Genomic DNA, 16,600 nt, shown 5'->3' on the forward strand with positions numbered 1-16,600 from the left:
TAGGAGACATGTTTTGATTTGTGCCGATCAGTGTACTGTCTTTTAGCCAACATACTGTAACAGCCACAATCGTAGCTTGGTGCTGTAGGAGACATGTTTTGATTTGTGCTGATCAGTGTACTGTCTTTTAGCCAACATACTGTAACAGCCACAATCGTAGCTTGGTGCTGTAGGAGACATGTTTTGATTTGTGCTGATCACTGTACTGTCTTTTAGCCAACATACTGTAACAGCCACAATTGTAGCTTGGTGCTGTAGGAGACATGTTTTGATTTGTGCTGATCAGTGTACTGTCTTTTAGCCAATATACTATAACAGCCACAATCGTAGCTTGGTGCTGTAGGAGACATGTTTTGATTTGTGCTGATCAGTGTACTGTCTTTTAGCCAACATACTGTAACAGCCACAATCTGAGCTTGGTGCTGTAGGAGACATGTTTTGATTTGTGCTGATCAGTGTACTGTCTTTTAGCCAACATACTGTAACAGCCACAATCTGAGCTTGGTGCTGTAGGAGACATGTTTTGATTTGTGCCTACTTATTATCAATGCTTGGTTATGCTGAGACATCCAACTGATAGGCATTTTATTAGCAACATTAGTATTGGCTTCAGCTGTGACAGAGTTGGCACTTATGTATTGATAAGGTCAGTGAAGTGCAGTGCCAAACAGCCAGTCTATGCATTTGCAGTCAGGAGATATCACTGGCACTGAAGCAGAAGGTAAGGAGAGTCTTCTTAAGCTAAATAAAAAAGAAACAAATAAAAAATTCCCTAGGTGAAATGCATTTGTGTAAAAAACAATAAAAGTAAATAAATAAGTATATAAATAAATACACCTGCTGACTTAACTGAACCTACAAAGTAATATCTGCAGGCAGTACTGCTAAGTGCTAGATGTTTTAACAAGAAACTCCACTCCCTGCTTACCTTCCTCTCTCTAGAGAGAGTTGACATCTGTGTAGTAATGGAGACATGGTTTAAAGTTGTGTTGAGTACCCCAGCAATGCAAAGTTATAATGCCTCTCACACTTTTACACCAGCTACTGCACAGGAGGGAACTAAAGATGGAGGAATCTCAGTCTATATTAAAAACAATCTCATATCCAGACTAGTTAAATTATATGCCCCACTAGAACTCAATTCACACATGTGCAACCCAACAAAAACAGGGTCTCATACCATATCCTTGCACCCTATATGTCCCCCTCCATGTCCCAGGGAGCTCATACTACCTGTCTCAACATACTAGAGTCCCTCACTGTTCAACCTAATACAATATTCATGGGGGATCTCAACTATCCCTCTATAGATTAGGAATCCTACACCACTTTCAATGCACAAGCCCAGCGATTCCTAAACTTTGTTAATACGAACATCCTGGAAGAACTGCTCCATTCTCCTAAAAGGGGTGCAAATCTGCTTGACCTTGTACTCAAAAACATGTGGGAGTGATGTTCCTCAACCAATGCAATGTCTTTACTTGTCAGATATAACCATAAGGCAATATTGCTTGAAATAAAAACAATTAAATCCAGGGGCGCAGTTAAACCAAAAACCTTTAGGAACTATTCCGAGTCTAACCTCTCTCTACTAAGAAACACAATGGATAAATTCCAAGCACCCCAAAACCCAGTATATACCATAGCATATGCTTAGCTATTTACAACATCTCTGTACAGCCATATTGAAAGCTGTATATTAAGAATAAGACAAACTCAAAAGACAAGCCACCCTGGTGGAATCACAATATCAGTCAGTTATAAAACAAAAGAAAAAAATCTTGGCCAAGTTTAGAAGGAACAAAGCCCTACATACTAAGAGACCCCTGACCAATCTAAACAGGCAGATAAGAGGTTTAATTAATAATTTACAGTTACATTTGAAGAAAAATATAGCTTCTCAGGTAAAGGGCAACAACAACGTTTTCTTCAGTTATGAATCCAAATTGTAGCTTGCTACAGATCCCCCACCATGCCCCAAGATTCTCAGTAAACCTTTCTAAACATACTGGAAAATATTAAGATACAACCAAACACCCTAATACTGGGTGATTTCAACTACCCTGCCATTAACTGGGAAAACTACTCGGGTACCAACTCCTTTTCCCAACGGTTCTTGGAATTCATAAATTCCAACACCCTGGATCAACTAATCCTTTGTCCCACCAGGGGCTCCAATATCCTAGACCTGGTCATTACCAACATAGAAGACAGATGCTGCACACCAGTGGTCACCCCCTTCATTGGTCAGGACTGACCATAAGCAAATCACCCTTGCATCCACATCCCACCCCCACCCCCCAGTAAGGAAACCTCCTTAAAAAACTTATCCAAAGCCAACTTCATGCTACTGAAGTCAGAAGTGACAAACTTCATGACACCCATGCAGACGGGATCTGAAAGTTCGACTGCAGAATCCTACACTAAGGCACTGTATGAGTACATCCACTTGTGCATGAATCATGCCATCCCAAATAGAACCAAGATGCTCTTCTCCAAAAAGACGAAGCCAATCTGGTGGTCCCCTGCTATAAACAAACTATACAACAGAAGGCAGAAACTGTTGCAGAAAAGAGGAAAATCCCAGGATGCAAAAAACTCCCTCACCAGCCTCAGTAAGAAGCTGAGATCCCTCATAAAATCCTCAAAAGCTAGTTACAAAAATAAAATTGCCAATGATTCCAAAGACAACCACAAGGCATTCTATAGTTATGTCAAGAATCTAAATGGCAATGCTCAGATCTGCTCTGAGCTACAACAGAATGGCATTAAATATACTGATCCCAAGGATATTGCCAATATCCTGGCAGATCGATTTAGTGCCAACTTCACCCCCCTCTCACCCCCTAAAGGGCCCATCTCAATACCAAAAGATTGCCAAATTCCGGTAATCACAGCCACACAGGCAGAAACCGCACTCTCCAAAGCTAAGAATACAGCATCCATGGGACCAGATGACATCCCAGGCTGTGTACTACATGAACTACAAAATGAACTGGCACCTCACCTAAGTGGCATGTTTAATCATAGCCACACCTCAGGCTTCGTTCCCACTGAGTGGTGCACAGTTACAGTTATCCCACTCCACAAAGGGGGGATCTGCTTTGGATCCCGGGAACTACCATCCCATCAGTCTGACAAGCCTGCTCTGCAAGGGCATGGAACGCATTATCATGGAACTTATAAACAAAGACACTGTATACCTTCATACACTAGACCCCACCCAGTTTGGGTTTGTGAAGGGCCGATCTTATCACCTAAATCTGATTGACTTCTTCGAATCAATCTCCAGAGCTGTGGATGAGGGTAAGGTGGTCCACACAGCCTATCTGGACCTCAGCAAGGCCTTTGACACCATCCTTCACTCTGGAATCATAGATAAACTTACTAAGCTGGGCATAAATTCCTATGTCACTCAATGGGTTGCCATCTGGCTTACTGACAGAACCTAGACTGTAAAAGTAGCTGCCTCCAAATCCAGCTCCAGACAAGTGACAAGTGGAGAACCTCAGGGTTCAGTCCTGGGACCACTCTTGTTCGGCATCTACTTCTCTGAAGTACAGGCCAACACTAAGAGAATCTGGCTAACAAAGTTTGCAGATGACTGCAAACTGGGAGCCATTATTGAATCCCCAAATGATGTGGATATTCTACAAAAGGGTCTTACAGAAACAGATGCCTGGTGCCAGAGCCATGGGCTCAAGCTTAATGCCAAGAAATGTATAGTTATCCCCTTTGGGAAAAAACAGGTACCCATGAGTTACCACATAGGTGGCAGTACACTACACATCACAAGTGTGATGAGAGACTTAGGGACACAGGTGGACAGTGGTCTCACTTTCTATAACCACATCGCCACAACAGTCAGGAAATCCTTCTATGTGGCACACCTCATCACTAAGTGCTTTTCATCCAGAAAAAAAGGAGGTCATTGTCCCACTGTACTCATCCCTCATTAGACCCATTATAGAGTATAATGCCCCATTTGGTATGTACCTCACAAGACATCTGCAACAGCTGGAAAGGCCACAGAAATACCTCACTAAAAGAATCACAGACCTAAAGCAGATGCCATATGCTGACCATCTAACAAAACTCCAGCTATACTCTGCTGCATATTGTCTACTCAGAGGCGATCTCTGCTTAACATACAAGGCCATGTCAAACCCTAAGCTGCTGGACATGCTCCACTTAAAGAAATCCCAATCCCTCAGAGCCACATGCTCCAGGGATCTAAACCTTGTTATCACAATGAACAAAACATGCTGGAGGGATAGGTTCCTGACCCAGAGACTCCCCATACTCTGGAATAGACTGCCCATACATGTCAAGCAGAGCACCTCCTTGGCCCTCTTCAAAAAGAACCTTGATGATTGGATGGGAGATAGGAAATTCACCCCAGCGATCATGTCAGTCACCCTGCTAGACAGGGGTCCAGAGAAGTAAATATTGTGGGAAGAAATATCCAGGGAATTGTTATGGCTAGGCTTGTATAGGCCCTAGGGGCAATAGCCTAATACCAGCTTATGAACCTATGAACCTATGGCTGTAACCTCACGAGAAATATGCAGCAATGTAGAGAACTTGTTGTAAATGGCATCACCCACACTGAACCAGAGGCCATTGCCAACCTTTTGGCTAACAGTTTCAGCTCAAATTCACCACCCACTCAACCCAAGAATCCAAAGGAAATACTGTATACCACAATCTGCCCAACATTACTGGGGAACAGGCCATCAATACCCTTTCCAAGCCAAAAATAATGCACATTTGGGCCCTGATAACATTCTGGGATGCTTAATAAATAGCATGAAACATGAAGTCTCTGATCCACTCGAATCTATCTTCAACTGGAGCCTACAGTCAAGCTCTCTGCCCAAAGAATGGAAGATGGCTACAGTCATTACCTGCACAAAGGAGGCCCAACCACTGATCCAATAACTACAGGCCCATAAGTCTGACCAGCCTCATATGTAAAGCCATGGAAAGAATCATAATGGACATGATAACTGAGGACATAGGTAACCTACAAATGCTGGGACCATAACAGTTCAGCTCTGTTAAATGAAGGTCATGCCTATTAAATCTGGTTGACTTCTTTGAGAGGGTCACCAAAGCAACAGATGAAGTTAAAACTGTGCACACAGCCTACCTCGATTTGGCCAAGGCTTTTGATTCAATACCTCACTCAAGCTCTATAGACAAGCTCACTAATTTACATATAAACTCTTTTTTCACCCATTGGATAGCCAAATGTCTCACTGATAGGAACCAAGAGATCAAAACATGTGAGGCTACCTCCAACAAGAGACAAATCACTAACAAAGTCCCCCATGGCTCTGCACAGGGCCCACTCCTTTTTGGCATCTATTTCTCTGAAATAGAAGCAAATGTTGAAGGGTTATGGGTGACTACATCTGCAGATGATTGCAAGCTGGGGATTTTCATTGATTCCCCTCAAGACATTAGCATTCTTCAAGAAGGTCTATCTCTGACTAGCAAATGGTGCCAAAGCTTTGGTCTTAAACTCAGTGCTAAGACATCCATAATTGTACCCTTTGGGAAGTCAGTCATCCCAACTAATTACCATGTTACCCCTTAACAGTCGACACAGTGATCAGGGATCTAGGTATGCACATAGATATTAGCCTTACCTTCAACCAACACATGGCCACAGTGATGAGGAAATGCTGCGCACCTTATAAGTTGGAAGGTGGTGCAGTGGTGCAGAAGTTAGCATTGTCACCTCACAGCAACAGGTTCTCCAGTTCAATTCTCAGCTGGAGTGCCTTCTGTGTGGAGTCTGCATGCCCTCCCAGGGTTTGTGTGGGTTTCCTACAGGTGCTCTGGTTTCCTGCCATATTCCATAGACATACATCTGAAGAGTTTCTCCCTTGACAACCTCTGAAAATGGACTCTGTTCTAAGTCAGACTTTCCCAGTAAACAAATGTTAAATAAATAAATAAAGGTATGGCATCTAGGTCCAAAGAGGTCATTATCTCACTGTACTCTGCCCTAATCAGACCAATTATAGAGTACGATGCTACTTCAGTATGTACCTGACTAGGCATATGCAGCAACTAGGACGACCTCAGAGATTCCTTACAAAAAGAGTTTCTGCTGGAGTCACTTAACAAAAAGTTATTTATATAATTCCACATTTTTGTACTTTTTAAAACATATCAGCTTTATTCACATTGATGATGATGCTGATAATAATAATAATAATAATAATAATAATAATAATAATCAATACCTGATATCTATTATCAACTTAGTTACTGAATGATTTGTGTATGGTGGTCTGGGAAAGCGGAGCATTTTGTCAGAGCACCCAGTCTAGGAGAGAAGGATGGGATGCCTATCTCTTATCTGACACTGCCCAGAGATGGTGGCATGCCAAGAGTGACATTTAAAATAATAATAATAATAATAATAATAATAATAATAATAATAATAATAATAATAATAATAAAAATAATAACAATAATAATAATTCAGCATAAAAGGGTAGGGCTGGAGATGACTGATGATATGTGTGGAGGTACATGTAACATCAATAGCTTCACCTAGGTAGGGCATTCCAAAATAATTTCCCTCATGTAAAACACAATATACATTCTGGCAAAATGGGGGGGTGAGGTCAGAATGTAAAAAAAAAAATTGAAGCAACATGTTTTAAAACAGTGTTTTTCTTCAAATTGATTGAAGAAAGAAGAAATTCATATATTTTATTTATTTGTTAATTTTGTCTATTTATGTATGTATGTCTGTATGCATGTATGTATGTACAAAACAACAAGCATTTGCCACAACACTGACTCATGGTATCCCAAGATGTAATAATATTAAGTAGAGTGAGCTGCATACCTCAAACATACACAATTTTACTTCCAACAACTATCTGTCAACGATCTTCTGATTGTAGTTTATGGCATTCATGGTTGATGTTTTGCTATTCCTTAAAAAGACACTTTTACAACATGTCTATAATATTTTGTAATAGAAAAAAATGTTTTGTCCTGACTAAGCAACACATGATTTTGTTACCCAAAAAAATGCTATGCTGTAGGAAACACATTAAGTACCTGTGTGTGTGTGTGTGTGTGTGTGTGTGTGTGTGTGTGTGTGTGTGTGTGTGTGTGTGTGTGTGTGTGTGTGTGTGTGTGTGTGTGTGTGTGTGTGTGTGTGTGTGTTTAAAATGTCATTCTAAGGGGATCCAGTATCTGTCTGTCTGGGATGACATGATCGACAAACCACGATGCTTTGCCAGAGATGGCCTGCACCTGTTGCCCTGGGGATTCCAGATACTGGCTATGGCTCTTTGCCACCCCTATAGTGCCTTTTTTAGGCAAGATTCAAATGACAAATTCACCACCATAACAGGTACAAGCAAGCAAAATCTGAGGGTAATGCTACTTAATGCTAGAAGTCTAAATCTCAAAATGCACTCACTCGAGGCACTCCTTAAAAAGGAGAACATTGACATATGTGCAGTGACAGAGACCTGGTACAAGGCTCTAGAGAGCACCCCTGCATTACCAGGCTATAATTCATACCACACCTTTCGGCCACCTAACCTGGACTGAAGCACTAAAGGCAGAGGCGTGTCCATATTAATTAAGGATATCCACATCTCCAGCCTAGCTGCTCAGCATAAAGCATCTGAGATTATCCAAGTGCAACTAACTCTGGGCAATACAGCAATGCAAATTGTAACTTGCTACGGATCCCCCCACCATGTCCCAGGATTCCCACTCCTAATTTCTTGATACACTAGAAAATATTGGGGTACAACCTAACACCCTATTAATGGGCAATTTCAACTACCCCACCATTAACTGGGAAAACTACTCATGTACCAACTCTTGTGCTCAACGTTTTCTGGAATTCATAAATTCCAATGCCTTCGATCAACTTATCCACACCCCCACCAGGGGCAGCAATATCCTAGACCTGGTCATTAAAACATGGGCAACCGGTGTTCCACACCAGAGGTCAATTCCTCGTTGGTCAGTTCCGACCACAAGCAAATCACCCTAGACATCCATATCCCACCCCCACCCCCATTAGGGAAACCACCGTAAAAAAAATTCTCCAAAGCCAACTTCACGCTTCTTAAGACAGAAGTGGCAAACTTCACAACACCCATACCGACAGACGATAGAGATACGACTGCTGAATCCTATACAATTGCACTTTATAAGCACTTACACGACTGCATGGATCGTGCAATCCATAACAGAAGCAAGATGCTAACCTCCAAAATAAGGAAGCCAGTCTGGTGGTCCTCTGCTATAAACAAACTCTACAACAGAAGAAAGAAACTGTTGCAAAAAAGAGTAAAATCCCATGATTGTAGGAACTCCATAGTCAGCCTCAGTAAGAAGCTGAGATCCCTCATAAAATCCTCCAAAGCTAGTTATGAAAACAAAATTGCCACTGATTCTAAAGACAACCACAAAGCATTCTATAGCTATGTCAAGAATCTCAATGGCAACACTCAGATCTCCTCTGAGTTACAGCACAATGGCACTAAATATACAGAACCAACTGATATTGCCAACATCCTGACAGATAGATTAAGTGCTAAGTTTACCCCTCTCTCATCCCCTAAAGGGCCCATCTCTATACTGGAAGAATTCAAAGTACCTGTAATCACAGCTGCACAGGTAAAAACACTCTCCAAAGCCAAGAACACAGCATCCATGGGACCTGACAACATCCCAGGCTGCATTCTACATGAACTACAGAATGAACTGGCACCCCACCTAAGTACCATGTTCAGTCATAGCCTCACCTCAGGATTTGTGCCCACTGAATGGCAAACAGCAACGGTTATCCCACTCCATAAAGGAGGAGCCACCATGGACCCCGGGAACTACTGCCCCATTAGCCTGATGAGCCTGGTCTGCAAGGCTATGGAGCGTATCATCATGGAACTTATAAACAATGACATTGGTAATCTCTAAACTCTGGACCCTACCCAGTTCAGGTTTGTAAAAGGCAGCTCATGTCTCCTAAACCTAATATACTTCTTTGAAGTGGTCACAAAGCCGTAGATGAGGGTAAGGTGGTTCACACAACCTATCTAGATCTCGCCAAGGCTTTTGACACCATCTCCCACTCTGGAATTATAGACAAACTCACTAAATTAGGTATAAATCCCTACGTCACAAGATGGGTTGCCAACTGGCTCACTGAAAGAACCCACACGGTGAAAATTGCAGACTCTAAATCCAACTTCAGATCAGTGACAAGTGGAGTACCACAGGGTTCAGTCCTAGGTCCACTCCTGTTTGGTATCTACTTCTCTGAAGTACAGGCTAACACCGAAGGTCTTTGGCTTACAAAGTTCACAGATGACTGCAAACTAGGAGCCATAATCAAAACTCCTAACGATGTGGACATCCTACAAAAGGGCCTCACTGAGACAGATGCCTGGTGTCAAAGCCATGGCCTCAAGCTCAGTGCCAAAAAGTGCATTCTCATCCGTTTTGGTAAAAACTCTGTACCCATGAACTACCACATAGGTGGTAGTCTACTTAACACCAAAAGTGTGATAAGAGACCTTAGGACACAGGTGGACAGTAGTCTCTCCTTTGATAATCACATTGCCACAGTAGTCAGGAAATCCTTCTAAGTAACACACCTCATCACAAAAGATTTCTCATCCAGGAAAAAAAGAGATCATTGTTGCCCTCTACTCATCACTCATTAGACCCATTATAGAGTACAATGCCCCTTTTGGTATGTACCTCACAAGACAGCCTAACATACAAAGCTATGTCAAATCCAGAGCTGTTGGACATGCTCCACGTAAAGAAATCCCAATCGTTCCGAGCTACACACTCTAGGGACCTAAACCTTGTCACCGCAATAAACAGAACATGCTGGAGGGATACATTCCTGTCCCAGAGAATTGCCATACTCTGGAACAAACAACCTATCTATATCAAACAAAACACCTCATTAGCACTCTTCAAGAAAAATCTTGATGATTGGATGGGAGATAGGAAATTCACCCCGGGGATCACTTCTGTGGGTCTGCTTGACAGGTGCACAGGAAAATAATTTTCTTGGGTGGCAAAAGCCAGGGTACCGTTTGACAAGGCTTATATAGGCCCTAGGGCCAATAGCCTAGTACCTACCTATGAACCTATAAACATTCAAATGTCAATGCATTTATTTATTTTGGAAATGTAGATTCCATACCTGTAAATTACAAAAATATGTGTTATCATTTTGAGCCCCTACATACTAGGGTTGCCACCTTTTCAAATGCCCAAAGTGGGACAAAATAACTGTTTTATGCAACTATTAAAGAAAATATAGGAAATATTTTTGTCCTAAGATATCAGGACATTTGCCATTTGTTCAGTTTTTTTGCAGGACACAACTCTACATACCTAAATGTCTGTTACACATAATTCCTTTGTATGTGTCTGTGGCAGCATATTATATATAATTTTCCAAATGTTTCTCTGGTCTGCTCACTGCATGTCATGGAAGGTTGCCATAGAATATTGTATAAACAGAACATTCAGTTTGATTGTGTACTAGCACCTTTGTACTACATTTTGGCAAAATGTTTCAGGCATTGCCAAGAAGATTCACCTCATGAAAATAAAAACAAAGGGGCTGTTTGAAATGCATCAGGCAATAATGAGATGGAAAGAAAAATATAAACAGCCAGTGATGCGTCTGAATTACATATGCGTACGAGAGAAATGTGTGCTGATAAAATAAATTATTCGTATAGCCGTTTTCATTTGTTAAAAGCATGGTAATTTTATTTTAGGTCCTCCCTAAAGCCATTGTTTGACATGTAAAAGTAGCAGCCATGTGTACAATGAATGAACAGTTCTACAAATGCTGGCAAACGGCCTGAAGGATGCTACCGCCTGGTCCTTTCCTTTCCCTTGCATTAGACATACCAGTATTTAAAATGTCCTCTCATGAGGCATCTATCTATTGTCCTTTTCGAGTCTGCCAATGTTATTTCCCTGATTGTGAATTATAGACATATTTACAAAGTATTAGGGGGTGTATCAGTACACTTAAGGCGCTATACCTTTTTACTGTACAATTTAGGTATAGTAAAATAAAATTTTGTGAATGACGGCAGCTGATTATAGGGTCGCAGAAGGTGTCGGATGTCGCTGGACAGCATGGGATTTGATACTATCCAAGATATTGTTTGATTTTACACAAAATACACATTTGTTTTATTTTATGCACAGACTACAACCACGCAGCATAATGGAAGTAGTAACCTCTAGCTCATAAGCAGCACTTAATCCTAATAGCCTGCTACCGGCCTACTCGTTTAAGCCTGACAGTAAGTCATTGTATGCTGCTTGGGGCAGAAACGGTGCTCAAACAGTTCAATTTAATGGTAATAATTCACGGATTAGAGCTAGGTGGCAGTGCATTACTGTAAAGGCTGAAATGCAGCGAAGGGTTGTAATGTGTGCATTTTTGAATACCACTTCTTTGCCATAAATTGCTTATCGGTGTCACACTGTGACTTACTGTGCTAAACCATGCAAATATCTCACTATTTTCCCGATTACTTTTTTCTTAACAGTTGTTTTTGCCTTCCAATAAGATTGACATCCTAGTACATTTCTTTTAAAACCTACAGTTCACATTACTTGTTTCGGTGACCATGCTAACCTAAGCTCATCGTTTTCCAATACATTACAAACCGACTTAATTGGACATATCACAGTAATGAACCTTACACCCACAAATCAGTAGCTCCCCCGTTTCTCACCACATACTATAGTGACAGCACTGTGGTACCCCCAAACAATAACTGGTGTTTGCGAGATGAAATCAAAGAATGAAATATCAGCACTGCATTGTTTATAAATGGCATTAAAGGTAAAAACGCACGATGATTTCCATATGTTCGGTGCTATGAAGATTTATAAAAAATATGTGTGATTCAATTTTAACAAATTTTCTCCCCAAAGAAACATATTTGTCGTACCCTTAATCCGAGAATTAACAATTAAACACACGTACAGAAATGCCCACATGCAAACAACTTCCATCAGATAACTCTACAATTTGTTCAAAGCCTTGCGTCTTTTGTGAGCCAAGTTAACAACTTGTTTAAAGCTTCTTGCCAGTGTGTGTTTGTACACTAGTGAGTAAATGTGTTACTTTGATTCCTCACATTGCAATTAAAATTTGAAGCTGTTTTCCTTCTCCACCATACTTAATGGATGATGGGGAAACGTGTCACAGTTGAACGCGTCTTTGTCACACCGATGCAGCTAATCTTTCAATAATACTGCCACTGGAATGCTCCCACATCTCGAAGATGCTGTGCCCACAGAAGCTGTCACAAGCAGGACTAGGGATGAGAGTGCAAAGACTTCATGAAGGCTAGTTCCATTTCTTCATCCTCACGCCAGGACCATGTTCACTGCTAAAGCTCTAGCCATCTCTGTCGTTTGCAGTTACCGTGCATAGCCCTTCCGCTCTGGATTATCAACGGATAATGAGGATGTGAGAGACCAAGACTGATAAGTGCTCAGCGAGCTTGACGACAAACACAAGGAGGTGTAGCTGCTGCCTGCAAAGCCCATTCCCCTTCTTCAGCATCTGTTTCGGTAGCGTGCAATGCTGGTGGGCGTTGTTCTTGGAACTGGCCGTCCACGTGCTGTATACAGTACAATGTACAACAGTTACCTCCCACTGGGAAGAATGAAGTACTGGCTCTGGACATGGAACGCTGCCCAATCCAATACTCAGGCTCAACAGTGCTGTCAGGCTTTGCTGTCTTAGGCTCGGAAACCTTCTGGATGTTTGAACAGGCACAGTTACCATCCATGCTACATGCCCTCTTTTCATCTTACAGTTTGCATGCCTCAGGATTAGTAGTGGGGGCTACGTCTCATCTCTGTCTATCCCGCTATCGACCTGCGCAACTCTAGTTTGTTCTAAGACTGTTTGCCTGGTGTCTTGCTTGTAACATATGTGAAATGGATTGACTACAATTTGACTCGAACGGTTCCAGTTAGGATACTGCATCGGCTTGTGCATCTTTGTATCTTTTCTCCGAGTCTATCTTCTTTAATAGAAGAAGATGCATCTGCGAAACGGATGCATTCACGAAAAGGGGACATTTACAATTCCAGGCTGATATGACAACAGAGTTTCAGTCTAAAATATTTTGTAAATGTGGAAACTATAAACTCATACTTTCTTATAGTTTTGTGTGTCTTATTCTCTATCTGCATACTCTTCTTTGCCAGACCTCTGGTTCTCCTTTATGTTTAAGCACAACAGTAAGTTACTTTTGCAAAGTATGTGCACGTACACCCTGTGCACAGTGAAGAAGAACTCCATACCAGACATTAAGTTTTTTTTGGGGAGGCAAACCTCAGTACCTGATATGCACTCACTGACCTTTTGGCATGCACCTCTGACTAATATTCCTCCTGTACCCGTAAATAAATAGTTACTACTGAACTTTATTCTAGCATTAACATTTCTAATGGAAGTGTTGCTACTGGCACAGCTTTAATCCGTGTTACAAAGTTTCCTGGGTGAAGGTAGCACTTCTGCTTTGAAGCCTCAAGTAACCAAAAAAAAAAAAAGGGTTGCAATTCTACTTGGCATCCTGGAATAGTGGATAAAAAGACAAGCCCGCAGTCACTACAATGAAACGAAAGCAGAAGAGATTTTTACAAATGGCATTATTATTTACCGTGGCCCTCATTTTCCTGCCAAATATTGGTCTTTGGTCATTGTATAAAGAACGGCACCTGAAATCAGAAACATCGGATCAGGTAAGTTCAGTAAATATACAGTAAGGCGCACCTGTCAACAGTGAATAAATCAACATTTTGCAGAAAACGAAAGCTCTTAAGAGGGGGCCAGAAGCGGTTTGTTTAAGCTGTTGTATAAAATTACAACATGCATTTTATTGGGGGGGGGGGATAAGAAACACGATTTCATGCTTAATATATGAAGTATACTGAAACAGGTGCTGCTCTAGTGCAGGTTGTTGCAAATAAGGCAGTGAAGTTGCTTTCTTACAGGAGCCAAGTTTCACATCAAGAGAACCATTTAAAGTTTCGAATGAGATTTAGAAGTTTTAAAGATGCATTATGTTGAAAGTGAAGTGTCTGATCCAGATTTCATAATATCCTGTATTAAAATACAGTTCTGTAGTCATATTTTCAATACTGACGGTTTACTTAAAAAATTCTGCTCAGCCTACCATTCATGAAGAACTCACTGATGCTGAATAGCCCAGTAAGAGGGGGATTGCGTTGGAATTCTGAATTAAAGGAGACATACTGCATCCCTGTGCATAACTGGTAATAATGTCGTCATTGTGTAAAGCATCCATAGTTTGCAAACATATGACATTCCCAACTAGAAGACTAGCACCATGGTACTATGGCATATGTTTTTTCTCAGAACCTCTGTAAGAAAAAAGTAAAAAAAAAAAATACAATGACAATTACATCAAATTAATGGTATGCTAATTTGCAATAGCCGCACAATTATCGCGTGCATTTGCTAAAATTGAAGTCCAACAGAATAAAATACACAAAAAAGAGAATCTGATAAATACATGAGCAGGACAGTGACAGGGAGTGCGTGCTGGCTGGCCGGTCGGGGTGGGGGGGGGGGGCGGTAGTTAGCAGGCACAGTGATATGTAAAAACATACCGCCAGATTAACTAAAAACATATGACTATTCATGACCAGTAATTATCATTACCATTTTTAAGCTCATGTGGTCACTGTGGATATTTGGCAGCAAACTTCAGCAGCAGTTATATTACTTTTATTTACAGAAATCTGACGAAATTAGCAGGGGCATTAGTGTCGCCTCCCCTTTCAACTGTAGCCCCACTCCCAGCCGAGACCCCCACATCTCAGTGCTGCATGTTTCTGTATCTTTTCAACACTGCAAAACCCACACATGCAGGCTTAAACAGAAAATAAATAAATAAATAAACTCACCCCCCCATTCTGAAAAAAAAGTAAATAACAAAATCAGCATTCACCATCCTTTATGCTTTTCAATTAAGGAAAACAGAAACAGACATGACTGTGATGTGATTCCACTTTTTAACAATAGTTTCAGCAATGAGCAACACACATGCACTGGGTATAAAAACTTATGCTAGATATTGTGAGATAATTGTGGGTCAGTGGCTAGAATTAGAAATACTGCCACGGTGTATCATGATGATAAAAACTGTGCCTGATGGTCACTGAGTCACAGAAAACTGTTTTTATTTTATAACATATGCAATGTTCTACTTTTGTGTGTAGGGAATCTATTAGATGTTGTGAGATCATGGGGGTAACAGTAGCTACAAATTAGAAATACATTAATGTCACTGAGTCATTGGAAACAGTGATTTTACCTTGTAAAATATGTCACGCTCTACTTTATGAAAGTACTAATGAAAATTCTCCCAAAATATTTTAATTAATTTACTTAACTGGAAAGATCAATTGCTGACATCACACTGGGAGATCAAAATAATACTACAACAGATATTAGGCAAAATAGTAACACAAAACTTTGTGCATACACAATAAGAGAAAAACTGAAAGTTTAACAGCTATGGAAAGGCAATTGCTAAGAGCAGAAGAGAAAAACAGTAGGCAAAACTGCTAACATCTATTGACTGGATCTAATAATGTGAGAAAAATAATCTGCTATTGTTTAAAAATACAGTTCCATGTGTTGTAACAGTGACAGAGTAGAGCATAACAATTAATGCAGATGCCATAGGAAGGAGTTTGGAAACAGAATGAAACTAGCTAGTGATGGAGTTTCACCGTCAAACAACCTTGAAGCAAAGACCTCTTGAAAATGCTGGAAATGCAAAGAGAACCGATAAAGCAAGACAACGGTGTTCTCAACAATTCTTTTTGGAGTAGTTAGAAGAGGTGTTGTTTCAGTCTATATTACCCTCCAGACTACAAAATATGTCAGACCCATTCAACATACATTTAGCCTTGCACATTCCAGAGCAAAACAAATATATGTGTACATTTGTTATATTTATTCATCACACTTTTTAAAAATCCTTACTTTTCAGTAATGCAGCATGTCCTGCAATAAAAATCAATATGTCACCACATAGACTGATGACTTTTTTCAAACATGAATGGAGAATTTTATTTTATATTATTTTATTTTATTTTATTATGAATGGAGTTCAATGAATACGCCTACATTGGCCCCTTAAAATAAATAACAATAGAGTAGGCTGAAAGAGTAGTAAAATAAATTTAATCTGATGGTCCTTGAGTTAGTTTTTGCTTCTGAGTACTATTCGATGTGCTGCATATTTGGTTTTAGGGATTTTAGAACAGGAACATACAAGTTTCAAAATTAGTAGATAAAGGTTACTGAATATTAACTTTGAAACTGGTGTTTATAGGACAGGTACATAATTAGCTTGCACATATAGAAAGCTCAACAACATTTCCCTATGTTTTACTATCCTCTTTCTTCTGTCATACAACTGGAAATAAATCAGACAAAAATGATCTCACACCCCATCATTTTAGCTTCTGTCTTCATGGGGAGGTAAATGCCCGTATT

General features: G+C 40.5%; 1 protein-coding gene across 1 annotated transcript in view; it reads left to right on the forward strand.

The window, feature by feature from the left end:
* The first annotated feature begins 10,697 nt into the window (after positions 1-10,697).
* LOC122792866 (polypeptide N-acetylgalactosaminyltransferase-like 6) overlaps positions 10,698-16,600 on the forward strand; it is a 2,507,518-nt gene continuing 2,501,615 nt past the window's right edge. The window contains exon 1 of the mRNA XM_044060425.1: positions 10,698-13,809. Within this exon, the coding sequence (XP_043916360.1) occupies positions 13,681-13,809 (129 nt within the window). The 5' untranslated portion in view covers positions 10,698-13,680. The remainder of the gene's footprint in view (positions 13,810-16,600) is intronic.

The sequence above is a fragment of the Protopterus annectens genome, chromosome 2.part0 (assembly GCF_019279795.1).
Source record: "Protopterus annectens isolate FY-2018-M chromosome 2.part0, PAN1.0, whole genome shotgun sequence".
Lineage (NCBI taxonomy): Eukaryota > Metazoa > Chordata > Ceratodontiformes > Protopteridae > Protopterus > Protopterus annectens.